At 35.9% G+C, this 26,824-nt stretch overlaps 1 protein-coding gene across 5 annotated transcripts in view; it reads right to left on the minus strand.

Moving 5' to 3' along the window:
• Positions 1–2,440: 2,440 nt before the first annotated feature.
• The window catches only part of SREK1 (splicing regulatory glutamic acid and lysine rich protein 1), a 44,080-nt gene continuing 19,696 nt past the window's right edge, over positions 2,441–26,824 (minus strand). For 3 of the 5 annotated variants that reach the window (XM_046671461.1, XM_046671464.1, XM_046671463.1), the window contains 7 exons: positions 26,646–26,776; positions 25,649–25,763; positions 21,102–21,221; positions 20,349–20,723; positions 16,661–16,756; positions 5,936–6,080; positions 2,441–4,816 (listed from right to left, as the gene is read on the minus strand). In XM_046671461.1, coding sequence (XP_046527417.1) covers positions 4,667–4,816; positions 5,936–6,080; positions 16,661–16,756; positions 20,349–20,723; positions 21,102–21,221; positions 25,649–25,763; positions 26,646–26,776 — 1,132 coding nt within the window. In that variant the 3' untranslated portion in view covers positions 2,441–4,666. The remainder of the gene's footprint in view (positions 4,817–5,935; positions 6,081–16,660; positions 16,757–20,348; positions 20,724–21,101; positions 21,222–25,648; positions 25,764–26,645; positions 26,777–26,824) is intronic. The other 2 variants (XM_046671462.1, XM_046671465.1) reach the window with 2 other exon arrangements.

A 26,824-nucleotide genomic window follows, 5' to 3' on the forward strand; every position in this document is an offset into this window, starting at 1 on the left:
GTAGATTGCTTCCCAACAGTTTGTTGCCTTCCAGAAACTGATAACACTCAATCTCTTCAACTCTAATTCTTTCAGTATGATTTTCATGAATTTGAACTTACATTAATACTTAAGAAATTATCTATCTAGCAAATAAAAGTCAATCAAGAATGGAAGGAACTACAATTCCATTCCAATCCTGGGAAAATAAAACGTTAGTGGCAAAATATGTGAAGTTTCCAAAAAGTTGGCAATTTCCAAAATTAAAATCTTAGCTAGATAAAACATAAATTAAAAAATCAGGCAACGGACTAAAAACTTACTTTTAAAAACAATATATTAAGAAATGTCATATTAGATATAAATGCCTAATTGTAATAAATTAATTGCTATAAACTATAAAAGTACCTTAAAGTAGAATGGAAAAATATCTACTTCTTAGTTACTAAATCCAAACTAACTGAATATGGACCAAAAATCAGTAATAGCTTTTACTTTTAAAATAATGTATCAATCTTTAGGCAGAATCACCAATAAAAGTGTATTTAAGAACAATTCCAGGGGCCGGCCCCATGACAGAGGTTAAAGTTCCGCGTGCTCTGCTTCAGATGCCTGGGTTCCGGCGTGTGGATCCTGGGTGCAGGCCTACTCCACTCATCAGCCGTGCTGTGGCAGCACCACCCATACAAATTGGAGGAAGACTGGCACAGATGTTAGCTCAGGGCTGATCTTCCTCAAGCAAAAGAGAAACAGAGGAGGAAGACTGGCAACAGATGTTAGCTCAGGGAGAATCTTCCTCACCAAAAAAAGAAAAACAATTTCACCTACAAACCCAAAAGTAAGTAGGGAAGTCAATTTTATTTTAAAAGATTATTTTTTTTTTAATATTTTATTTTATACTTTTTCTCCCCAAAGCCCCCCAGTACATAGTTGTATATTCTTCGTTGTGGGTCCTTCTAGTTGTGGTACGTGGGATGCTGCCTCAGGGTGGTTTGATGAGCAGTGCCATGTCCACACCCAGGATTCGAACCAACGAAACAGTGGGCCGCCTGCAGCGGAGTGCGCGAACTTAACCATTCAGCCACGGGGCCAGCCCCTAAAAGATTATTACATTATACTTGACTCCTGCTTCCAGAAACATAATTCATCTTTCTAAGAGCACTAACTGTGGAAATCTGAAAACAAATTTTAAATGAATATATTCGTAAACAAACATGAGAAAATATTAAGCATATAGGTAGTGAAAATAAAAGAATATTAAACACGTAAGAAACATAATTAATTTGTGGAAATGGCTCTACTTCATAACCTGCTCCCCACTCCCCCCCCATACCCCCACCAGTTAAAATCAGCTACTATTTTTTAGTGAAAATATTAAGAAATGACTCACTGGAAAGTAAAGTTATTCAATCCATCCCTCCAAAGGGATTTAATTGCTAATTCAACTACTAAAGAAAAATTTAAATCAAATCATACTATTTCTATTAGATTTTTTCAAACTTTTAAAAGCCTATTACTATACACTACAATCCTTAAGTTTGAATAATATATTCAGTTGAGAGGTTTGGATTAAGGTTTTTTTTTGTTTTGTTTTAAGATAAAGATAGCAACATATACACGAATGAATGAGGGTCCTAAAAATGACTAATATCACAAAAGAAATTCTTTTCTTGACCAAAAAAAGTGATTCTAAATGCCAGTTTTTATTTTTAATTTCGTGTGTCAAAATTTAAGCCTCTGACACTTTCTGAAGATCAACAGATCAACACAGTACATATTAAACGTCTTGAAAAAAAGAATTCTAAACATAAAATCACAAGCTGACTAGTGTTTGCAATTATAAGTTAATTAAATGGAAAATAATTAGAGATAGCTGCAGAAGTTAACAAGCTGTTTTCTCACACGAAACTGGCTAGACTATGAAAGACCATCTTATACTACCAGTTCAGTGTGCAGTGCTGAAAAGCAAGAACAAGAGGACCCACAGAATTTGTCTAGAATGATCAGTAGCAACTACAATTTAAGGAAACAGAGTGTACTCTGTAATATACAAGCTAAAAAAGATAATTACAGAAGGTATCAAGTGTAAAATGGCTATCTTCTTGGCCTTACCTCAAGTTTTACTGACATCATCTATGTGGGATAAAAAAGAACAGTCTTAAAGAAAAAGCAGAATGCCTTCAAAGAAAATAATAGACAAAGAGAAACATATCAGCTCTTAAAAGTGAACGGAGAGGAAACCTCTCTCTCCCACACACACAGCTCCCCCATTCTCGCTCGATCCTAGAAAGCGTGGCTCCCATAAGCCCGTTTAGGAAAATGATTTCACTTTGTCCAGATCTCTTGTAGTCCTACTCATGCCCAACTTTTTTACAAGTCAATGTCTTTGAAGATTAGTATGATTATTTGAAAGCTGAATAAATATCATCAGCAAGAAAAATAATTAGCAGTAGGAATCAAATTAAATGTGTTAACTACCAACATAAAAAACATTTAATAGAGTCCAGAGTACAAGGAAACACTCAAACTCTAAATGATTGTTTTATAGACACCACACAAACATGCATTCTCCATGTCAAAAGAATTTCTATGCCAACTAAAACAAGAACAAGATAAAACTAAGATGCTGTTTTGAAATGCATAAACAAATACTTTCCTCTAAAATACTTAGCTTTATTAGAGAAACAGTACTAAAAATAACAAAGATTCAAACATTTGCTCTATTCTACTTACATATCATAAATAAGACAGCTGTTGATGCAAGACACACACTCCTTCAATCTTTCCATATGCACCCAAGCATTCTTGTATCAGAATAAGCTGTTTACCAGCCAACCGTATGTGGTTGAATGATTAAAATGACCATCTATACTTTACATAGTAAAGCATTTTCAAAACTTTTAATGTACAGTGACAAAAAGGAAAAAAAAAACACAGTAATTCTGAACACATGAAGAGTAATCAAGCAGCTTCATAATCAAACCAGGTTTCATTACTTGCAATAAGGGCAATTCTTTCCATTCTCCACCAAATACTTAAGTTTCAATAGTATTAATATTAAAAGAAAACTCAAGTTGAAACCAAGTAACTGATGTGCTACTCAGCTTTTTAAATCTATAAGTAACTCTTCCCATGAGGTAAGGCAACTGAGTAATTTGATTGTATTAGATTGCATTAAAATAATTATACTTGATTTTTTTTAATAACATGCTAATTAAAAGGTATAACTTTTTGGAAATATAACAACAATGAAAGAGTTCTGACACTATGAGTTATGGTTTTGGGGGAAAATATCAGCAATGTTGTCATTTTACTACTTGCATACTTTCTGCAAAAATTGAGCCTAAGAATGACGGATGACCTGTATTTTAAACTCAAGTAAACATACCCTTAAACATAAAACCACCTCATGTATTCTCCTTTAAGTATAATTTCTGCACATCATTTATGAGAAGATGATTGAGAGGTAATAATTAAGGCCATCCGATGTAGACAACTAAAGAGTCTGCTTTGATTTAAGTAAAATAAGAACATGCTTCATTTTCAATTATCACAGTATAAAACTGATGGTCCCAAAACTGCATTGTTGTTTTAAGCTCTAAAATCACTCTTGAAAATAGGACTTCCCTCTCATATTGGGTGAACTAAGTAAGAAGCTCTTCTGACATACCACTTGCACACTTCTCTTTGGGAGTGAATGGAATATCCATCTAAATTCCATATGAATTGAGAGTAACTACCACATATAAAATTCTAGAAAACAGTATACCACATTGTAGAAGGCACTAAAGCTTCAGCTTGTGCTCCCATAGCCCATTTTGAAAACCCAGTTTTCTTTTTATAGTGGCACTTTTGCCACCTACGGCTGACAATACACACTGCAGTATTATTCATAATAAGCTTGGAAATGTCAAGTTCAAAAGAAATGCTCACTTTGTGGGGAGACCCAATGATTCTAAACACTGAATACTAATACATTATTATTAGTATTCAACACAGTTGCTCTTCCTTTTAAAAGAGAACAGTAGCATGCATTGTCAGTTTTTTTAATCCACTTATTTAAGCAATTTTAATCTGTAAAACTATTTTAAAGAAAAACTGCTGTCCTAAACAGTGAGCAAAAGAAAACACAATAGTGAGAATTTAACACAATCACTACAAATCCTGTGAAGTAAATGTTAAAACTTCTTACATACTCTGCACTTACAAGTGTGTATATATTTGCACCAATTTCAAGCACATCATCCATCAATCTGTATATATTGAAATTTAGGGAAAAAAAGGTAAAACAATACAAAATTCAGTAACTAGCATTTTTTTAAAGAGAGCCTCCAATGCTTATCTTCAGTCTTTATGGATAATCCAAATTTGAATCTTTGCTGTCCCATTTCTTTGTAATGGTTCTCGGCAAACACTAACAAACCACACAACAAGTGTGTCAGCCACCATGGAAATGCACAGATTCTAGAATGTGAGGGGTTTGGGTAACATCTGTTATTTTCATCACGTCCATGCTTTACTTTCTTACTCAGTAACAAGATGGCCACAAAGTCACCTAACAACTAGAAAAGCTGTCAGTTCATATTTTTATGCTCATCTGGATTTCTTCACTGTTTAACATCTTGTTGAGAGAATTAAAAGCTTTGGATTTTATTCCAGCGCGTGTTCAGAGGTGCATTTGTCAGTCCTATACTGCTTCTGTTTTGGTAGAGAGGTTTTCTTCATTTGGCTGACAACTCCCATTTTGCTGTACTTTGTTTTCCTCAGTCCTTGGTGCATCCTTGTCATCTACTTCTTTGCCCACACTTGAATCTGGTTCTTTATTGTGCTCCTTTTCCTACAATAAATGTTATGGTATACGTTTAATATTTTTCTCAAGAGCTGCCTGCTATTAACTTGGGTTATGGCTAAAATACATGACTTTATCTTCTGTGAACTAATAAAACTGGATATTTTCTGCCATTACCTTTTCATATAAATAGGATATGCAAACATCTATCAATATGTCCTTTATACTTATAAAACATGGACAATTCGCGGAAATTGAATTAAAATAGGTGAACAGAAAGTCTAAGGAAGTATTCCTTAGTTGAATGTTGAAGTGAATGTTGCTGACTCACTTGAAAAAGTGGGTCAGATCCGCTAAAAGACTAAAAAAGGTGCCAAGACAGATCTGTAATCTGGGTATCAAAGAAGCAAAAATAAGGGGATATAGGAAAGGAAGTCACTATTCCTCACAGCAAGAGCTGTTCAAGAACAGTCCAAATTCTGACCTCAGCTTAAGGGAGAATTAAATGAGAACATGTGGGGACCAATGTCTGGCACACGGTAAGTGCTCAAGAGATGTTCTCAATGTTATTGAGGATGACGACAACCTTCTATGAGTATGAGAGGAAACAAAACTGTAAGATAAAAGCTCCACAACTCATAATTGATTTCTAAATACAAATATACTTACCAGTATAATAAGGGAATTAACATAATTCACAAATACTTTAAATATTTATCCAAAAAAATCCTTATGTGGTGGAATTTGCTTTTCTATTAATTATTCTACTTCCACAAACCTAATTTCAGTATATATTACAAAACCAATGACGACAAACATTTGTCAAATTTGCTGAAACAAATATACTGAAAAAAATGGCATTGAAGTAGAAATCTTAGTATAAAATCAAATACATTTGTTATCTATAGATAGTCTAAAAATTATTGTATGCCATTCTATGATTCTCTAAAATAAGGAATGCAATTGTTTAAATTTTAATTAGCTCTTACCTCATCCCTTCAAAAATTTACTTTAAAAATATTATCAATTTAATAAATATTATAGAATAACAAAAATGTACAAGACACTGTTGCCCTAAAGGAGCTTTTAGTCTGAAACTAGTTCAATACAATAAAGCGGATCTCAACCATTAACTGAGTGCTTAAGCACTGAATGACTGCTGCTTACTTTAAGTGAAGTGCTGTTCTTCTCCAGCTTTTCCTTCCCATCTCTGTCATTAGAACTCTTTCTTGTAGAGGTTGACCGTTCTCTCTCTCTTCTTTCACTGATGTGGTCCCTTTCTTTTTCTCTCTTTTTATCCTTCTTATTTCTGCTATAAGAATATTGATAATATGTCAGTTAACTTCTAAAATTACAGACCTACTATATTGTTGACAAAAACTTCTTACCTAACACTAACACATTGTAAATAAGTTAATCAGTCACCTAGTTTCACCAGGTAACATAAATGGGTCCTATAACCCCTCATACTCCCCCACATACCACAATTAATTTTTCAAAGATAGATAAATCATTTTTCCAGAGGCCACCATGTGTTCACATAAAACAATTTGGCAGTGTCAATTAGTCTTGAAACATTCAAGATTTATTTATCTAATATAATTAGAATAAAATAAACCCAAATATAGTGGTTTACCCACTTCTTCAAAGCAAAGAATGTGTAAGCAAAAAGGAATGAAAAGGATAAAGAATCAGATGTGGCTCCCAGGCAGGGCTGAATGACTCCTAGCAAAACCTGGAACTTCAAATAATCCACTGTGCCACAGGCCCCCCTCATTCACTACTACAAAGAAGTCCCACCAATTCGAGAGCAAAAGTGAAGCAGAGGATGGAATGACAGTTCCATTTATAAAAATAACAAACCCTAATAATTAGAGAGAAAAAATGATGCATTTCACATAAGAAGCGTAACACACAGTTTCTACTCAAAACAGCCCTAATACGAAATCCTAAACTTCTTTCTCTTAATTTGGAATAGTCTAAAAATAAACACAAAGACCAGTGGAACAAAGACACTTAGGAAACAGATCCAAGTACATACAAAAATTTAATACAACAATGGTGGCATCTCACATTAGGAGGGAAAATATGGTCTTTTATAAATAAAAGGTTTGGAGACAACAGGATTATTATTTGGTAAGTGATAAAATTTGACCCATATCTCATTCCATATAAATAAATCCAAATGGATTAGGGACTTAACTTTTTTAAGTGAAACAATACAAGTACTAGAAGAACACATGGGTGAATTTCTTTATAACTTAGGTGAAGGGAAAGTTTTTTTAACCATAACTAAAATTCAAGGTACAAGAAAACAAAATATTAAAATGCCTACATAAACTTTTGCAAGGCAAAAAAAAAAAACATTACCATATTCAAAAGAAAAATTGAAAACCAAGAAAAATATATTTGCAACATATATATATGTATTTTCACACAAAACTCTTAAAAGTCAAGGGAAGAACCACATCAAACAGAATAAAATTCTTAGGAATAAATTTCACTGAGGTAGCAAAAAATTTGCTAAATGAAGTAAATACAAATAAATGGAAACACATCTCATGCTCATGGACTGGAAGACTTAAACACTGTTAAGATGACAATAGTACCCAGAGCGAACTACAGATTCAATGCAATCCCTATCAAAATCCCATTAGAACCGTTAGCAGAAATTTTAAAAAAAACCCATCCTAATATTCATATGGAATCTCAAGGGACATCAAATAACCTAAACAACCTTAAAAAGAAGAAAGTTGGAAGACCCACAATTCCCAATTTCAAAACTTACTGCAAAGCTACAGGAATCAAACAGTGTGGTACTGGAAGAAGGACAGACATATACATCAATGCAACAGAATAGAAAGCCCAGAAATAAACTCTCACAAATATGGTTCACATGATTTTTGACAAAGGTGCCAAGATTCCATCAAAGGGGAAAGAACGACCTTTTCAAAAAACAATGTTGAGAAAACTGGATATCCTCATATGGAAAAGAGTGAAGTTGGACCCTTACCTCACACCATATATAAAAACTAACTCAAAATGAACTAAAGACCCAAATGTATAAAACTCTTAGAACAAAACCTAGGGAAAAATCTTCAAGACACTGGATTTGGCAATGATTTCTTGGGTATAACAACAAAAGCACAGGCAATAAAAGAAAAAAAGTAAACTTGGCTTCATCAAAATTAAAAACTTTTGTGCATCAAAGGATACTATCAAGAAAGTGAAAAAACCCACAGAATGGGAGAAAATATTTGCAAATCATATATCTGCTAAGGGATTAAAATCCAGAATAAAAAGAATTCCTACCTCTTTCTTAACAACAGAAAACCAAATAACCCAATTTGAAATGAGTAAGACTTAGATGAATATTTCTCCAAAGATACACAAATGGTCAATAAGCACATGAAAAAATGCTCAACATCATTAATCATTAGAGAAATGCAAATCAAAACCACAACGAGATAGCACTATATTCTCACTAGGATGGCTGTACCAGAGAGAGGCAATAACAAGTGTCAGTGAAGATGCGGACAACTTGGGACTCTCCATACACTGCGGATGAGAATGCAAAATGGCACAGCCATTTTGAAAAACAATTTGGAAGTTTCTCAAAAACAGAGAGAGTTCAGCAATTACCACTCCCAAGTATATACCAAAGATAAATGAAAACACATATCTGCACAAAAACTTACACAAAAATATTTATAGCAGCATTATTCATAATAGCCAAAAATGGAAACAATACTAAATGTCCATCAACTAATGAACAGATAAATAAAACATGTTTTTATCCATACAACAGAATATTATTCACCCATAAAAAGGTAGAAATATTGGATTCATGCTACAACATGCATGAACCTTGAAAAGATTACATTTAGTCAAAGATGACAGACATAAAAGACCACACATATTATGAGTCCACATATGAAATGTCCAGAACAGACAAATCCAGAGAGAGAGAAAGTAGATTAGTGGCTGCCAGGAGCTATGGGAAGTAACTGCTAATGAGTATGGGCTTTCCTTTAAAGTGACAAAAATTCTGGAATTAAGCAGCAGCGATGGTTACACAACATTGTGAACATACTAAAAACCACTAAATTGCACATTTAAAAGGGCAAATTTTGTGATATGTAAATTATTTCTCAATATAAAAAATAATTCAAGGGGGCTGGCCCGGTGGTGCAGTGGTTAAGTGCGCAGGTTCTGCTTCTCGGTGGCCCAGGGTTTGCTGGTTCGGATCCCAGGTGTGGACACAGCACCACTTGGCAAAAGCCATGCTGTGGTAGGCGTCCCACATATAAAGTAGAGGAAGACAGGCACAGATGTTAGCTCAGGGCTAGTGTTCCAGAGCAAAAAGAGGAGGACCGGCAGTAGTTAGCATAGGGCTAATCTCCCTCAAAAAAAAAATAATAATAATTTGAGGTGGAGGCAGAGCTGAGTACTGTCACTGACCATATACACACACAAACACACAGACTATATATATGTATATATCATATCTTTTGTGAAGGAGGAGAAATTCAAATATGTGTATCTGCTTAATTCTGCAAAAAGAAATAGGAATAAAAAAACAAACAACTGATCACTTACAGACAGTGGATAGGAAGCAAGGTAGAAGGAATGGGGAAGGGAGTGACACTTTGTGAATATGTCTCTTTGCCTAATCTGAGTTCACAAATGAGAAAAGTTTTTACTTTCATGAGCAAAGCATTTTTTTAAAAAATATAAAATATGGCCGACCTCTACAGTGCCTTAGGCTTTCCATTATTCTCACCTAAGAATAATAACCCATGAGCAAATAAACAAAAGATCCCTGTCTGAGAAACATGCCCCTATACTCTGGTAAGGCTTTTTATAAATTTCTCTTTTTTATACCTAGGAAACCAACTGATCAACTATGACCAATCAGGAAGGTAGTGCGATGAAAGAATAAGTATAGAGACAATAATAGCTCTCCTATGTACAAACCCAACCACCAATTAGATGACAGAATGAAAGATCACATTTACAAGAGAAACAAAAAAGTGAAAAATAACTAGGAATAAAATTAGAAAACATAAACTCTATATGAAACAAACAATGAAACATTTCCAAAAAACACTAAGAAAGGCCTGAATAAGTAAAAAGATATACTAGGTCCCTAGACAGACTCACCACCATAAAGGTTTATTTATTAATAAACCTATTTATCAATTTTCTCCAAGTTAAATTTTTTATTATTTTTTTAATTATTTTTTTTTTTTTTGAGGAAGATTAGCTTTGAGCTAACATCTGCCGCCAATCCTCCCCGTTTTGCTGAGGAAGACTGGCCCTGAGCTAACATCCATGCCCGTCTTCCTTTACTTCATATGTGGGACACCTGCCACAGCATGGCTTGATGAGTGGTGCTAGGTCCGCATGAGGGATCCAGACCAGTGAACCCCAGGGCACTGAAGTGGAATGCGCAAACTTAACCGCTGCGCCACTGGGCTGGCCCCTCTAAGTTAAATTTCATGCAACTGTAACACAAATCATCAACAGGTGTCATTTCTAGAACCCAGACAACTGACTCTTACCTTCAAAAGGAAAAATAAACATACAAGAATAGTCAGAAAAGCCCAAAAAAAGAGCAATGGGGGATGCAGGGGAGAATAGTCTTTACTAGACATTAAAAAGTACTATACAATCTGAATAATTAAAAGCATGGGGCACTGCTACATGAATCATCAGTCAAAACAATCTAAAAGTATAGAAGGCCCAGAAATAGACCCAAAGACAAAGAGAAAAATTTAGTATATGACAAAGGCAACATATCAAACTAGGGTTAGAAAAATTGAGTTTTTAGTTCTAATCCCAGGTCACCTGTCCTTAAAGGGACCACGTTTCTCTGCTGCAGACTCTGTCACGCTATGACCTGTACCAAATCAAAGGAAGGATGCCAAGGGACCCAAGAAACTTAGAAATGGCAGGTTACTTAAAAAGGAAAAGAAAGAGAAGTGACATCAGCATCTTGATGGAGTGAGCTCCCCTTAGATACAAGAAAAAAGACATCCATAAACTAACAGAGCACATTCACACAATACAAAAGACGTCTGAGAGAGCCATGCAGCCATACATCTGAAGGTGGAGGTGCTGGACGCCCCAGAGGAAGTGGAAGGAGACAAGAGGATCTCCTTCCTCTGCAGAAGTGACCCAGGGTGTGGGACCACGCAGCTCTGAGAAGAGGGGCAAGGAGGGGCTCTCAGTGGGAACACCTTCACGTTCCAAGTTCCCTCACAGCCTGAGCGAAAGCCCCACAGAGATGGCTAAGCTAGTGCAGGGGCACATTCATCAAGCCAGCACCCCAAGAGGGTAGACAGCGAGGGCAGAGCAAGAACACCCCCAGGACACTACAGAGATACAAAGGATTATAAAAGAATACTATGAAACACTATATGCCAACAAACTGGACAATCTAGAAGAAATGGATAAATTCTTAAGACTTATACAACCTCCCAAAACTAAATCAAGAAGAAACAGAGAATCTGAATAGACCAAACACAACTAAACAGACTGAAACAGTAATCAAAAACCTCCCACAAAATAAAAGTCCAGGACCAGGAGGTTGGTGTCAAGATGGCGGCATAGGCAGACTCTGAACTCACCTCCTCCCATGAACACAACCAATCTAAAACTAACCTTGGAACAATTATCCCTGAGAAACAACTGAAATCTGGATAAAAAGAACCCCCACAAGAATGGACAGTCCTGATTGAGGCGCAAGAGGCAGAAACTCCTTCTGGAGAGAAAAAAAGCCACTTTCACAAGCTGCAGCACATCACTGCCAGCCAGGAGCAATCCTAAGGTATGGAGCCTTCCCTGGAGGAGTGTGGGACCTGAGCAGGGGAGTGTTGCTGCTATCAGCATCCTTTGGACTCAGCACAACTGAGAGGAGTCTCATAATATCTGGTTTTGCTGGCTATTAACTACAATGGGGAATACCCCTAGAAAAGCTATGGGATATAAGTGGAAAAAAGGCATCTCTTAAAGGGCCCACACACAAATTCACCCATTTCAGAAAGCAACCTAAAATCACCAGAAAGAAAGGTGCACAGTCCTTTGGTGAAAAGAGACTCACCTGATAGGCTCTCGGTGCATCTCAGTGAGAGGTGAGACCTCTCCAGGGACTGAGACATTGGCAACAGCCATTACTGTGACCTAGTAGAGGTGTGGTGACTAGATACTGGCAGATGCCAACGGAGTTCTTCCCCTGGCCTGTTAGCCCAAGGTCTGCCTCACCCACTGGAGTGCAGATTTAATCTAGTTCAGCCAGGGCAGGCAGCCTGTCCTAGGGACTGCTCCCACCCAACAGCAAGCCCTTGGGCAACTTTTCAGCCTGCACAGACTGGGTGCCTGGATCTTCTGCAGGCAGGCAAGTGTCTGCCTCTGCAGGGCAGGGCCTGCATAAGGAGTAGTGGCGTGGGTGGAGCATTAGTGGAATGTGTGGGGGCCTCTGCAGTGGGGTGACTGCATACGGTACAGGGGGCCAGAAGATGTACATGGCCAGGACTGTGTTAACAGTGTGTAGGCACTTGTGGTCCGTGGGGCTTATCAGCAACAGAAGACCTATGCTTCACAAAGAGCAAAATAAGCGATCAGTCCTGCCGCCTAAGGCCTGATACAACTGGATGCCTCCATGCTTGGGGCAAGGCACACCCAGCTGCAATCCTAAGAGGGCTCACAATAGCACTGCAGGCCAAAGGCCTACAGCAACTGTAAGCCCCTGAACCTAGCATCCAGCCACACTGAGGGCCTACTCACTTAACTGAAAAACTGCAACAGGAATGTGCTTTTAGACCTTGCAGCCAACTGTGCTGGGGCTCCCCAAACACAACAAAGTGACTAAAGGGTCCACAGCAGCCACACACAGCTGAGAATTACAACCAGCTGGCCAAGGAAACAGCCTAGACACCCTGGGCACCTGCAGCAAGAGCAATGCTGCCACAACAGAAAGACACATGTAGCCTACACAGGGGTCAGTCCTGGAACATTTGGAACTGGTGATGAGAGGGAAGCACACCGCTGGGCCTCAAAAGGCATCTCCCACATGAGGCCAATTCTCCAAGATCAGGAGACATAGGCAACTGACCTAATACATAGACATAAGCACAGAAAAAGAGGCACAGGAATATGTTCCAAGCAAGGGAAGAGGACAAAATCCCAGAAAAAGAACTTAATGAAACAGAATTAACAATCTCCCCAAAAAAGACTTCACAGAAAAAGTCATAAAGATGCTCACTGATCTTGGGAGAAGAAAAGAAGAACACAGTGAGAATGTCAATAAAGAACTGGAAAATATAAAAAAGAACCAATCAGAAATGAAGAATATAATACTGGAAATGACAAGTTCACTAGAGGGACTCAATAGCAGAGCAGATCATAAAGAAGACCGAATCAGCAACCTGGACCAAAGACTATAGCAATTCACCCAAGATGAAGAGATAAAAGAAAAAGGAATTAGAAAGAACAAGAACAGTCTGAGGGAACTCTGGGACAACATCGAGCACACTAAAATTTGTATTATAGGTGTCCCAGAACAAAAAAAGGGAGACAAAGGGGCAGACAATGTATTTGAAGATATAATAGCTGAAAACTTTCCGAACCTAAGGAGGGAAACAGACATCCAAGTACAGGAAGCCCAGAGAGCACCAAACAAGATAAACTCAAAGAGGCCCACACCAAGACACATTATAATTAAAACATCCAAAATTAAAGATAAACAGAGAATACTAAAAGCAGCAAGAGAAAGGCAACAAGTAACATACAAAGGAAAGCCCATGAGGCTATCATCAGCTGACATCTCAGCCAAAACTTCACAGGCAAGAAGGGAGTGGCACAAGATATTTAAAGTGCTAAAAGGAAAAAAACTACAACCAAGAATACTCTACCTGGCAATGTTATCATTCAGAATGGAAGGAAAGAGAAAGAGATTTCCAGAAAAGCAAAAATTAAAGGAGTTTATCACCAAGAAACCAGTTTTACAGAAAATGCTAAAGGGACTTATTGAAGTAGGAAAGAAAAGACCACAAAGAGCGATAAGAAAATTATCAAAAAAAAACCTAGGAAATAAAATCACTGGTAAAGGGAAAAACAGAGTAAAGATAGCAGAACAATAACCTATGAAGACAACACAAAGAAATGGAAAGATATTCCATCCTCTTGAACTGGAAGAATCAACATAGTTAAAATGTCCATACTTCCTAAAGCAATCTACAGGTTCAATGCAATCCCTATCAAAGTTCCAATGACATTTTTCACAGAAACACAACAAAGAATCCTAAAATTTATATGGAACAAAAGACCCTGACTAGCCAAAGGAATCCTGAGAAAAAAGAACAAACCTTGAGGTATCAGACTCCCTCATTTCAAAATGTACTACACAAAGCTATAGTAATCAAAACAGCATGGTACCGGCACAAAAACAGACAGACACAGATCAATGGAACAGCATCAAGAGCCCAGAAATAAACCCCCATACATCTATGGACAGCTAATTTTCGACAAGGGAGCCAAGAACATACAATGGAGAAAGGAAAGTCTCTTCAATAAATGTTTTTGGGAAAACTGGACACTAACATGCAAAAGAATGAAAGCAGACCATTATCTTTTGCCATACACAAAAATAAACTCAAAATGAATCAAGGACTTGGAGGTAACAACTGAAACCACAAAACTTCTAGAAGTAAATGGAGGTAGTACAGTCCTTGACATTGGTCTCAGAAGGATCTTTTTGAATACCATTATCTACATGGGGAACAGAAACAAAAGAAAAAACAAACAAGTGAGACTTCATCAGACTAAAGAGCTTTTGCAAGACAAAGGAAACCAGGAACAAAACAAAAAGACAACCCACCAACTGGGAGAAAATATTTGCAAATCATATATCCAACAAGGGGTTAATCTCTAACATATAGAAAGAACTCACATGACTCAACAACAAAAACATAAACAACCCGATAAAAAATGGGCAGAGGACACGAACAGACATTTTTCCAAAGAAGATACACAGATGGCCAACAGGCACATGAAAAGATGTTCTACATCACTAATCATCAGAGAAATGCAAATCAAAACTACACTAACATATCACCTTACACCCGTTAGAATGGCTATAATCACAACAAAAAATGACAAATGTTGGAGAAGATGTGGAGAAAAGGGAACTCTAACACACTGCTGGTGGGAATGCCAACTGATGTAGCCACTATGGAAAACAGTATGGAGATTTCTCAAAAAATGAAAAATAGAAATACCATATGACTCTGCTGTCCCACTACAGGCATTTACCCAAAGAACTTGCAATCAACAATTCGGAGACTTATGCACCCCTATGTTCACTGGAGCATTATTCACAATAGCCAAGAAGTGGAAGCAACCCAAGAGCCCATCGACTGATGACTGGATAAAGAAGATACAATGGAATACTACTCAGCCATAAAAAGTGACAAAATTGTCCCATTTGCAACAACATGGATGTAACTGGAGGGTATTATGTTAAGCAAGATAAGCTACACAGAGAAAGTTAAACACCATATGATTTCACTCATATGTGGACGATAAACAAATATATGGACAAAGAGAAGAGATTAGTGATAAGTGGTAAAGGGGCACATACATATGGTGACTGACAAATAATATACAACTGAAATTTCACAATGTTATAAACTGTTATGACCTCAATAATAAAAATAATTTTTAAAAAGTAAAAGAAAAATTGAGTTTTTAATAAATGGTATTGAAGCCACAGAGAGGATTTGAAAAAATAAAATCAGAACCATATGTCACATTGTACATAAGCATAAACTCCTAATGGATCAAAGACTAAAATGCAAAAAGAAGACCATAAAAGTACAAGAAAAAACAATGGGGGAATTCTATCATAACCCTGGAATAGGAAAGACTTAAAAAAGTCTTTATGACTCAAAATCTAGAAGTCTTAAAAGAAAAAAATTGAGAAATTATATAAAAGTCAAAAACCTTTGTAAAATCAAGTCTCATAAACAATTCCTAAAAAGAAATGACAAAGTAGGAACGAGCCTTGAAATCAAATCACTAAATAATCTCCCTAATACAAAAAGAGCTCCTGGAAAGAATTTTCAAAAAACAGACCCCACAGAAAAATGGACAAAGTATACAGACAATTCAAAGAAACGGAAATACAAATTACCTTTAAATATATGAAGAGATGGTCACCTTCATTCTTAAGAGAAAGGAAACTAAAAATTTTTATATACTGGTACCATTTCTCAACTATCAGATGGACAAAAACCACAACTTTCATAACATTGTTGTGGCTGTGGGGAAACGCACTCTCACACTCAGCTGGTTAAACTGCAAGCTGCTGCCAGTCCTCATGGAGGGGAATAAGGAAGTATCTCTCAAAATTACAAATACACTTACCCTCTGACCCAATAATACTATTTCTGGAAAATTTTCCTACATACTTGCACACTACAAACTGATGTAATTTCAAAGCTATTCAGTACAGCATTGTGTAATTTATAATAGGAAAATTAAGAAAACCTATTCTGCAGGCTGGTTAAATAAACCAAGGTATTGCGAAACAACGCAAGCCCACGCAGTTATAAAAAAAAATGAAAATAAAAATTATATATTTTCATCTTTTATCTACATACAAAACCTGAAGAAGATTCCAAAAAACTAACAGCCTTACTTAAGGGGACAGAGTAGATGGGCACAAAAGTGGAAGACCTATCGAAGTACCACTTTTTATGCTACTGTGATTTCTGAACCATACAAATGTATTACATGTTACTCACTCAAAATAGAAAGTTTAAAAAATAGACTTAAGAGAGAATATTTTCCCTGCTCCCGCCTTAGTTTTAGCACATGCTTTCAACCTACCTCCTAGGGGACGGAGACCTAGAAGACTTTCTTTTCATGGTTTTTGATGTTCTTGGTGACCTGGAAGAACTCCTGCTCCTTCTCCTACGCCTTTCCCTGAAAGTCAAAGACATGTCACTGAAACAAAGAGCAATTCAAATACACAAAAGCAAAAGGATCCTTAATGCTTTCAAGTGAATAGTATTCTTTAGAGGCCAGTTTAAACTCATGTCTTTTATAAGTATGTTCTGCTAACTAATTTTAGTGCAAGTTAAATTATGAACCATAAATTTCACAGACTGATGAAAACATCTTCTAAGATTTCATATTAGAAAGGGCATAGGACCACCTTTTTATATGATTTGAACAATAATGTGAGTAGAAAAAATATTAATGGATGTTTCAGATTCTCTCAAGTTAAATATGTTGTTCATCAGCATCTAAAAAATATTTTGCTTGTCAGAGCCTTTGTCATGCATCTAGCTCCTTACTGCCCCATTGTGGATTATTTTATAACAAGATAATAGGCCCTTTTCAAGAAGTGAAAGATAAATTTGCTTGCAAAATGTGAACTTCCAAGACCCAAGTATTTAGAATGTCTCTCAAAAGTATTTCCATTAGTTCATTTTACTCCTCCAACCTCCTACCATTTCATTACTGTTGTTCTATTCATTTAAAATTTAGTGTACAAGTTGCTTGAGAATAGTTAAAACCTAAGATTTAAATATGACAAAGTAAAAAATAATTACTAAATAGATTGACAGTGTTTATTATAATTAAAAACTATCCTGCTTCACATATTAGCAAATGATGCATATTCTAAATCACTTCATTTGTAAGAGTGGTCAACTTGGAAACAATGAAATTCAAGATATCCATAATTCAGGAGATGAGGCATGAGAATATATTTATCAATGATTAATGTATCCAATGACCTATCTCATAAGGAACTCTGATAATTAGTGGCCACATAGCTGAAAAAACCAAATCCTCTAGAATTCAAGTTCTCCTTACCATTCCAGTAAGTTGATTCTAGGTTAATGAAACATTCTGTTTTTCATTTATAAAATAAAAAACCAGATAATGCTCAGATGTGGTATATGTGGTAGATGTTAAGGACAAAAAAGCTCAAGATCATTGAGAACACAAATCAATTCAAGTCTACCTAAGGCTCTCTCCTCCATTATCTAATTTTATTTCCAAGACACCCCAAAATTCTACTTCCTAAGATGGAAATTAAGATAATGATGTTCCATTCAATCAATGCCATTCTGTAAGTTTTCATAGCATGAGAATGTCAGAGTATCCCAGACTTTAAGTCTGCACAAAATCATTCCACCTTGATCAGTATAACTCTTCACTTGTTTGTTCACAAAGCATTATGTACAAGTGGGCATCTAGTAACTACCAGTTGACAATAATGAGAACCAAGGCTGGACAGACGGCAATCTAGAATGTGAATTAGTTGAGAAAGAAGGTGTTGGCTGTAGTATAAAGAACTGGAGTTGGTTAGACTTAGCTTTAAATTTTAGTTCCACACCTTACCAGCTGCACAACTGGGTCATATGACTTAATCTGAGTCTCATTTTTCCAACCGGAAGATGGAGACAATGACTCAAGCCTTGCAGTGCTGTTATGAGAATAATATCTGTAAAGTATCAAGCATAGTGCCAGGCACACAGTAGGCGCTCAATAAATATTTTCTCCTTCCCCTTCTTGGTCTCTTTATTGATAGTAACTTTTTTAAGTATTAGAAGTATTTCAAATATCAAAATTTTATTAGAAAACAATGTTGGAAATAAAAATATTAAGTAGACTTTTTCTGAGCAGTTAAAATGTTTCCAATTTACTAAACAAATCAGAGCACTTGAAAAGCAGAAAAATGCTAAAAGATGAGAAATTGAAACTTCACACTAAGCTTTTCTGAAAGCATGAAACATTCCAAACTGCTGGACCTTTAGGAACTAACGTTAGTCAGCATTTATTTTCCAGGCCCCAGAGGTTATTTAAGAATATATTTAGGACTGAATCTGAACGTCTAAACTTTCTTAAATATCAAGCCACTTAAAATGGCCCATGAAAAAATCCAACATTCCAAAGTCGTCAGAAAAAGTAAATTCAACTGAATTTGAAAGGAATCAGAACATTACTTGGTGTTGTTAAGGGCAATGTCTAAATGATCACACAAACTCAAAGGAATGTGTAACACAAAACCAACGAAATCACTTTGCAGTAAAGTGCTGTCACAAAGGTCAACTGACACCCAACACAAATGAGGTTAAATTAATGCTTCAGTTTTTGGTTCACTGTGCTGAAATATGGCAGTGATCTGTTTATTTTAAGCCCATTTTAACCTACGCTGTTGTTTTCAACTTTATGCTTCTGAGGCAGTTTTTTGAAGCAGATACCAAGTATTGATTAGAGAATTCTCGATTAAACTTAACAATCCCTAAAAAGAGAAAGAGCCACCACACTTTTTATACTAAAGTGCAGAGCAAATGGAAAATTTCCTCGAAGCTTCGGTTTCCTAATGATTTAAAACAGTGGTAATAATCAGTCTTCTCACAGGCGTATTGTGAAAATTAAATGAGGTTCATGAAAAACTCTGCTGAGACATAAAATCCCGCATATAGTAAAGCACTCAATAAATGCTTGCAATTATCTTGTACTACCTAACCAAAAACTAGTATTAAGAATAAGCTATGAAATCACAAGGTTAAAAAAACAGGAAATACACATCCCTTTGTCTCAGAAATTATTTTCTATGAAAAATCATGTTTAAAATATCTTTAAAGCTTGCTAAAGTATATATATTTTTTAGTATTTTTTAAAATATAGTTTAACACAAATTAGAAATTTCAATTTATTTATAGTCACAGTATCATCTGGAGTAATGGATGTAGGTTTAATCTTGAATCAAGGAAGGTCCTCATTTTTGCAGGTGTTACCATGGCAACCTGCCGCCAACTGGTGGCAGTGTACCTATTAATAAATCGAGGGAACAGTCCTAAAAAAGCAAAACCTTAAATTGACAAATAAAAGAAAAACAAAAGTTAAATATCATGCACTCAACAAAATCCAGCAGTAAATATTAACTTAGATGACAAAAAGGGCTAACATGCAAGTTTGGAAATCATTTTGCACACTAAAATTTACCACACTATTACAAAGAAATATAGAAGCCTAAGAGATCAATTCTTCTATACTAAAAAAAATATATACAGGGGCCGGCCCAGTGGCTTAGTGGTTACGTTTGCATGCTCCACTTTGGCTGCCCAGGGTTCGTAGGTTTAGATCCCAGGCACGGACCTATGCACTGCTCATCAAGCCATGCTCTGGTGGCATCAGACATTGAAAACAGGCAGGTTGGCACAGCTGTTAGCTCAGGGCCAATCTTCCTCACCTATTTGCCCCCGCTATGCCACTCTCCCAAAAAAGCACCAGTGGTAGCCACCAGGTTAAAATAGTGGATTACAAAGATAGTTAAAACTTTCCAAATAATTTTGCCTAATATCATCTCTTCTTCCTCACAGGTGCAATACTGTGGCAATCCTGCTAGAGAAATGTTTACTCTGCAATTAGACGGAAATGTTCTGATATTATTGTGTTCATTCCACCCGCATGGAGTATCTTTTCCTCCTCAGTTAACATTTATGTTCTCATTCATCACCAGTAAACCCCTTGGTAAAAATCTTAAGCATTATCAAACCTGCTGGAACTACGAGATCTTCTTGATGCATTGTAACTTCTGGGTGGTGTTCTGGATTTTTTATCCTTCTTTCTTTTCTCATCTATCTCTTTGGATCTGTCCTTTTCTCGGTCCTTTTCTTTGTCCTGTTCCTTTTCCTTCTCTTTGTCTCGCTCCTTTTCATGCTCTTTTTCCCGCTCTCTCTCTCTGTCCTTTTCCTTGTCTTTATCCCGGTCCTTGTCCTTTTCCCGGTCTTTATCTTTGTTTTTACCCCGTTCCTTTTCTTTTTCACGTTCCTTTTCCCTGTCTCTCTCTTTATCCCTTTCCTTTTCTCTATCTTTTTCTTTCACTCTTTCCTTTTCCTTGATCTTTTCTCGGGTGTCTTTTCTCTTGTCCCTTTAAAAAACAAAAATAAATAAGTAAATTCACAACTAAAATAATTCTACTCCCCAAAAGGACTTCTCTTTCCTTCCTCCACAGTTATCAATACACAACAACCTATAATATCTATAAGGCATTACAAATTTCTATATAACTCAGGTGTACATAAAGCTGCAAAATGAAACTGTACATAAAGATGCAAAATGAAACAATTACCAGGCTGAATTAAGTAGTTTGGAAACGTCATGAGATTCAAATCAATGGCCATCAACATTAATCATTACTGAAACCAACAGAAAAAAGTTTAATTTCTCTCATTAAAAACCTAAACCACAAGAGATTTCTAACAAATGAAGCCACGAAAAGATTACCCTTAATTTCCCAAAAGCTCACCGTGAGCGCGAACGACTCCTTGACTTCCGTCTCTCCCTCGATTTAGAGCGTTTTCTATGTGGGCTCTTAGACCTACGTCTGTCTTTTTGTCTTGAACGTGATCTATTATGGGATCTACTCCTAAAGAAAATCAAATTTGTTACAATGTCAAAACTTACACTTAGATTTCAATTTTTAAAAATGTCATGTCCTTCATATAAGAGAATTTTAAAACCTATCCCAACATATTTATCAATATTTAAAAATTCTCTATTACATTTAATGCTTCAGTTAGATTATCTGAAATAAATTTACTGGAAACTTTATCAGATAGTTCTTGTCCAGAACACAAAGAGAAAACAGAAAAAGAATTTATTTCCCATGTTAGACTTAAGTTGTATTTTCAGGTGTGGCTTTCTTTTGTGCTAATCACTAATGTATCAATTAGTATAGATGACCTCCTATGGTCCAAATTTTCATACCATGTAATCATCTTTAACCCTTGACTTGCATGTAATATGACTACTTGTGGTTTTGACTTATCTTGACAGAGAGTAGTAGTAGTATGGTTCGATAGTTTCTATAAATGGCTGTATGCTGTTTATTATAATAGATATTAACAAGAATGTATAAGAAGCACAATACTAATGATGGTATGAGTGTGACACTAATGTCACACTAATGTGTGTGACAGGAAAATAAATGTCATTACTTGTGAATTAAAGCCATTTATAATCAAACGTTGATTTGTAAGGCCTTGATTTTACAACTATATAAACATAGCTATTGAAAGAAACCTTTATTACCAGAATTCCTGCAGGAAAAATAAGTGTTATTCCAATTCTGAAATCCTCTAGGCTCCTTTTCCCCACTGCAATAATTACTTATATGATTTTTTCATAATGAGGTATCCTAGGAACTATTCATATAACAAAACTGAATGTACACAATTTAAATAACAAAGTGATGAGACTCACCGGCTTTGGAGTCAGACAATCTGGCTCTGACACTCAGCTCTGCCACACACTAGCTCTGAGAACTCTGGCTAGTCACTTAACCTCTCTAAGCATGAGTTTCCTCACCTATAAAGTGCAGTAAGAATCACACCTACATCTCCTAGAGCTGTCATGAGGATTAAATCAGATGATGCGTAGAAAACTGCCTAGCAGTCTCTGGCACAGAGTAAATGTAAAACTCTTAACTTGCACTATTCTCCATCATCGTTATTAACAATTAACATAAATGAAAACTTTAAATTATATCTATCTTTATTCCAAGGAGGTCAAATGAACTTCCATAACTATGCTTCATATAATTAAAACTCATCTTGATAGTCATGTTTAAATGAATTATTAAAATAAGTATCTATAAAAGAAATACAAATAGTTAAATGCTTGTGGTATGCTATGAAACCAGAAAAATCTCCAGATAATCCTCAAAAATAATGAAATCTTGCTTTGTAAACACATTTTTCAATTAGCTAAAATTTGTTTTCCAACAGCTAATTTTCAACTAAACCACTCATCTATTATCCGGCTTCAAAAATTATACATTTATCTTCATACCACATTTTTAAGAGGATAATTCATTGTTTGTTGAAAACTTTATTACTAACAATCTAAGAGACAAGGGTCAAGTAGTAGGTATTAAGGCAAAACGTGGAACAATTTTAATCCATTTACAGACATCCACATACAGTAACATTTTGAAGGGCCTTTGCTTCTGTGTACTTAATAAAAAGTCTTAAGATTTTTGTTTTAATTAAACTTGCTAAAAAATATAAACTTTGTTTTCCTCAAACAGTGCTTTCCAACCTTCATTAAGCAAAGAAACTCCTTTTAAAAAACTAAGCATAGCCCTAATAAAAATTAATAAAAAAACCCACTGATCACTTGGCTTCCTGCCTTACCCTGTGCGTCCTCAGAGTTTGAAAGTCACTGTCCAAGAGTAATTATCATATTTTAATTTTGGCATTAAATATTTTTATGTCTCAATCTCACCCACTAGTCGCCCACAAGTTTTCTGATTAGGAATGCTAAAAGCTTCAAATCAAGAGCAAATCTAATCCAAACAAAGATAAAGATTTGAGTATCATTAGCAGTTCTCATTTTAGCATAATGTGCAAAATTGCATTTATAAATGAAACTATAAATAAGCGGCAACTTACCATTATGTTGCATCAAAGTTCATTTGTAAGTCAGTTGTTTCCCATTAAAATATTATAAAATGTCTTACAGTTCCTATGCTGGTCTGTAAAGGTTACTTAACTTTAAAATATAATAGTTATAGTACTACCCATCTTTTCTAACATTGTCCCTATGAAACAAAAAAAACATAAAACTTTGGACAAAGTGGAAACATAACTCCCCAGTTCTAGCCAAAGTCACAAGGACATGAAACCCCTTCCTCCCTCTTGCCATAAGAAGGGGAAGGAATAGGGAAAGAATGCAGGGAAACTCTAGAAGCATCTGAGAAGGCTGAGAAGGAATAAGAGGGTAGGCCTTCAAGAGCAAGGGCTCCTACAACCCACGCTCCTGCTACGTCTAGTGGGTCTGGGTCAGAGTCAGAGCTGAGGGCAGACCCCACTAGCCGGAGAGGAGAAGCCATGAAATGCCTGCCATCCCCCTCCCCTATTGGAGAGGTGCAGTAAGGGAGTTCCTTCCATGTCAAAATCCTTAAGTCAAATGTTTTTAGGTATGGAATTTTTTTTTTCCTTTAAACAGAATTCATCCTCTTTTGTATTTATGAACTTAGTAAGGGCTATGTGTGTTTCTCTACACCATGTATAAAAACAGTATATGCTTACAAAAAAGATATATATATATGTGAATGTGTGTATATATTTGTATATGTGTGTGTGTGTATGCCAAGAACAAGTAATCTCTAATGCTACATAGTTAGATAGACCTACATGAAAGTATCCCATGAATAAGAACAATAATTAACAAATTTCATTTTAGACTGAAAAATCCTTCCCCCACTAATAACCCTTGGAAGGGGAAAACACCCACATGTATGTAAATGATAAGAGCAAAGACCTTAAAATTAATAGTTAAAATTATTTGCCCTAATATAGAAAGCTTCACAGAGATTATCAAGGAAACAATGATATTAATCATCAAGTTTTGCTTTTTTCCAGCCTTAGACAAACACTAAGTTATCAGATTTGGAGTATGGCTCTTGTAATCAACACAAAATGAGATTCAGGTCATTGGTCTTTTTTCCCCTCAGAAAAGAAGTTATTACTCTTCAGCTCAATTCTGTATTTCCTTGATGTCCTTTACCTTCACCACATCCTGTCAACTTATGGAATATCCATAATCTAGTACCACTGTTTCTATACCACTTTCCTCCTCCAATTCTGGCTTCTGTTGCACTGCCTTATTCCTTGTACATGAAACAACTTCCTTCACTTGGATCTGAACTTGTCTTACTGTAAGGCCTTGGATGGAGATAGAAAGTAAAACCATATTCCACAAGAGATGGTGCAAACTAAGAATCATAGAGAAGTATATACCAGCAACTAGTTAGAAATATAGTTTACCAGAGTCAAAGAAAGAATGTCATTATTTTCCTATCTCATTGCTTCAACATCCTTGATCATCCCAGAAAAAGAGACTAAACTGAGCTTGCTGATGAGGTTCACCCTACAGCACACTGGTTCCTTTTTTCCCCTCCTCTCAAACCCTCCTTCTCTAATACCTCCACACTATGCACACACACTTTGCTCTATCTCTTCTCTTTAGACATAAGTATAAATATGTGTGTACATATAACAAGTAATTAGGATCCACTATACACATTTTCACATTTCAATAACAGCCCCCTCCACATCTTAAAGAAGACAACAAAACTTATCACTTAAGACATGATTCTCAGGGCACTTCCAATCAAGATGGTGTTGCAACTTTATATTTTGAGGTACCAAACACAACATGAAGTTAAAAAAAAAGAAAATTAAAATGACAGCTATGCTCAAAAATAAGATAAAACAGAAAGAGAGCCTGAGCACAAAACAACAGTTGGAGGCAAACCTCCAAGTTACTCCTGTGTTTCAGGACCCAACGTGGGTGGAGGAGGCTCTTATCACCGAGAGTACCAAGGACTTAAGGTACTCCATTAGACTCATGGTCTGGAGATAGATAATTACCTGAAACCAAGATCTGGGAGTGGTACTCCCCAGCCCTGCGTAGACTATGGGAAAGCAAAACAGCTGCAACTTCAGCAAGATTTTCAGCATCACCATACATATGGTCCCTGTCCTCAATATGGAGAAAAGTTTCTACCAGTTCTGTATAGACTAGTTCACTCTTAGAAAAATCAGGAATAGAGCATCTTAAGATAGAAAATCAACTTCTAAAACTGAAAATTAGTTGAATAAAAATTATATATTAATTAGATAAAATTCCATTCTTAACTATAACTAATTAAAGCAATATTTACTTGTAACCATATCTCCTGGTAAACTCCACTGAAATTTCTAAATTCCTATATTTAGACAAAAATGCAGAAAATCTTTATTTTAAATAGAAAACTTAAAAAATTTAAAATACGATAGAAACTCTCACCTGTGTTTTGACTGTGACCTTTTCCTTCTAGAATGGGATTTTGAGCTAGACCTGGATTTTGAACGAGTGTGGGAACGAGATCGACCGCCTTTTCTTTCATTGCTCTTTCCAGACTCTGGGAGGAAAAAACCACTTTGCAGTGTAAGCTCAGAACAATTAAAGATCCCAGTTAATAATCAGGCACAAGTGGAATGTACCACATATAGTGCAAGGGGCCTACTCTCTGTACATCCTCCTCCTGTGCAATTATCCTTCAGAAACATCCAAGAAAGTCATTGCATAAACTCGTTGAGTGCAGCCACCCTGCAGCAGTACATATAAACCAGATGATTATAAACAGCTGTTCGTAGTATTTTGTTGCTGCCATAACGTACGATTATAACATGTCTGTAATTCCTATGACAGTGATTTTAAATCCTTTCTTCATTTATTTTGCTAGAATTGAAGCTTAAATTCTGAGTGCTAATTTAGAAAATTTGCTCAAATGTAAATCACGTAGACATTTTTAGATTCGATTTTTAAATCTTAGTTAGCAATGCAAAAGTTTGAATAGGTGTTCCTTTACCTTGCTAAAACAAAGTCTCTGAATTTTTCCTAAATCATGAGCTCTCTTTTCTATTTTTAAAATTAAAGCCTTGAAGGAAAGTGAATCTGCTTAATCATAACATTTTAAATATATTTATTCCTGTTTTTAGCCTCACAACAATATTTATACTTTGCTTTAAGCAATCAGTTTTGAACACTAACTTTGCTATTAAAATACAAAGAACCAACTAACTCAGGCTAATGTGCCTCAACTCAGCATCATGGGAAAAGACAATATTTTGGCTAAGTAGTTCTTTGACCTTTGACACTGCTAAGTCACTTACTCTTCTTGAGCCTCAGTCTTCTTGTTGGTAAAATGAAGGGACTAAACAAGATAATTTCTAAAGTTCCTTCCAGTCCTAAGACTCTATGATCTTAAACTATGACCTATGTAATAACACCATGGCCTTACCTGGTTCAATAGCTGCTGAGATAAAGGACTGAGCCTCTCGTACTCGCTTCATTACTTCTTCTAACTCCTTAGCTGCAGCCTGAGGTGTCATCTCAGGGGGTTTTACTATTGCATTGTTGGAGTGATTTATTCTAAATTAAAAATATTGGCATATCACAAATACACACCATATTTTACAA

The sequence above is a fragment of the Equus quagga genome, chromosome 9 (genome assembly GCF_021613505.1).
Source record: "Equus quagga isolate Etosha38 chromosome 9, UCLA_HA_Equagga_1.0, whole genome shotgun sequence".
Taxonomy (NCBI): domain Eukaryota; kingdom Metazoa; phylum Chordata; class Mammalia; order Perissodactyla; family Equidae; genus Equus; species Equus quagga.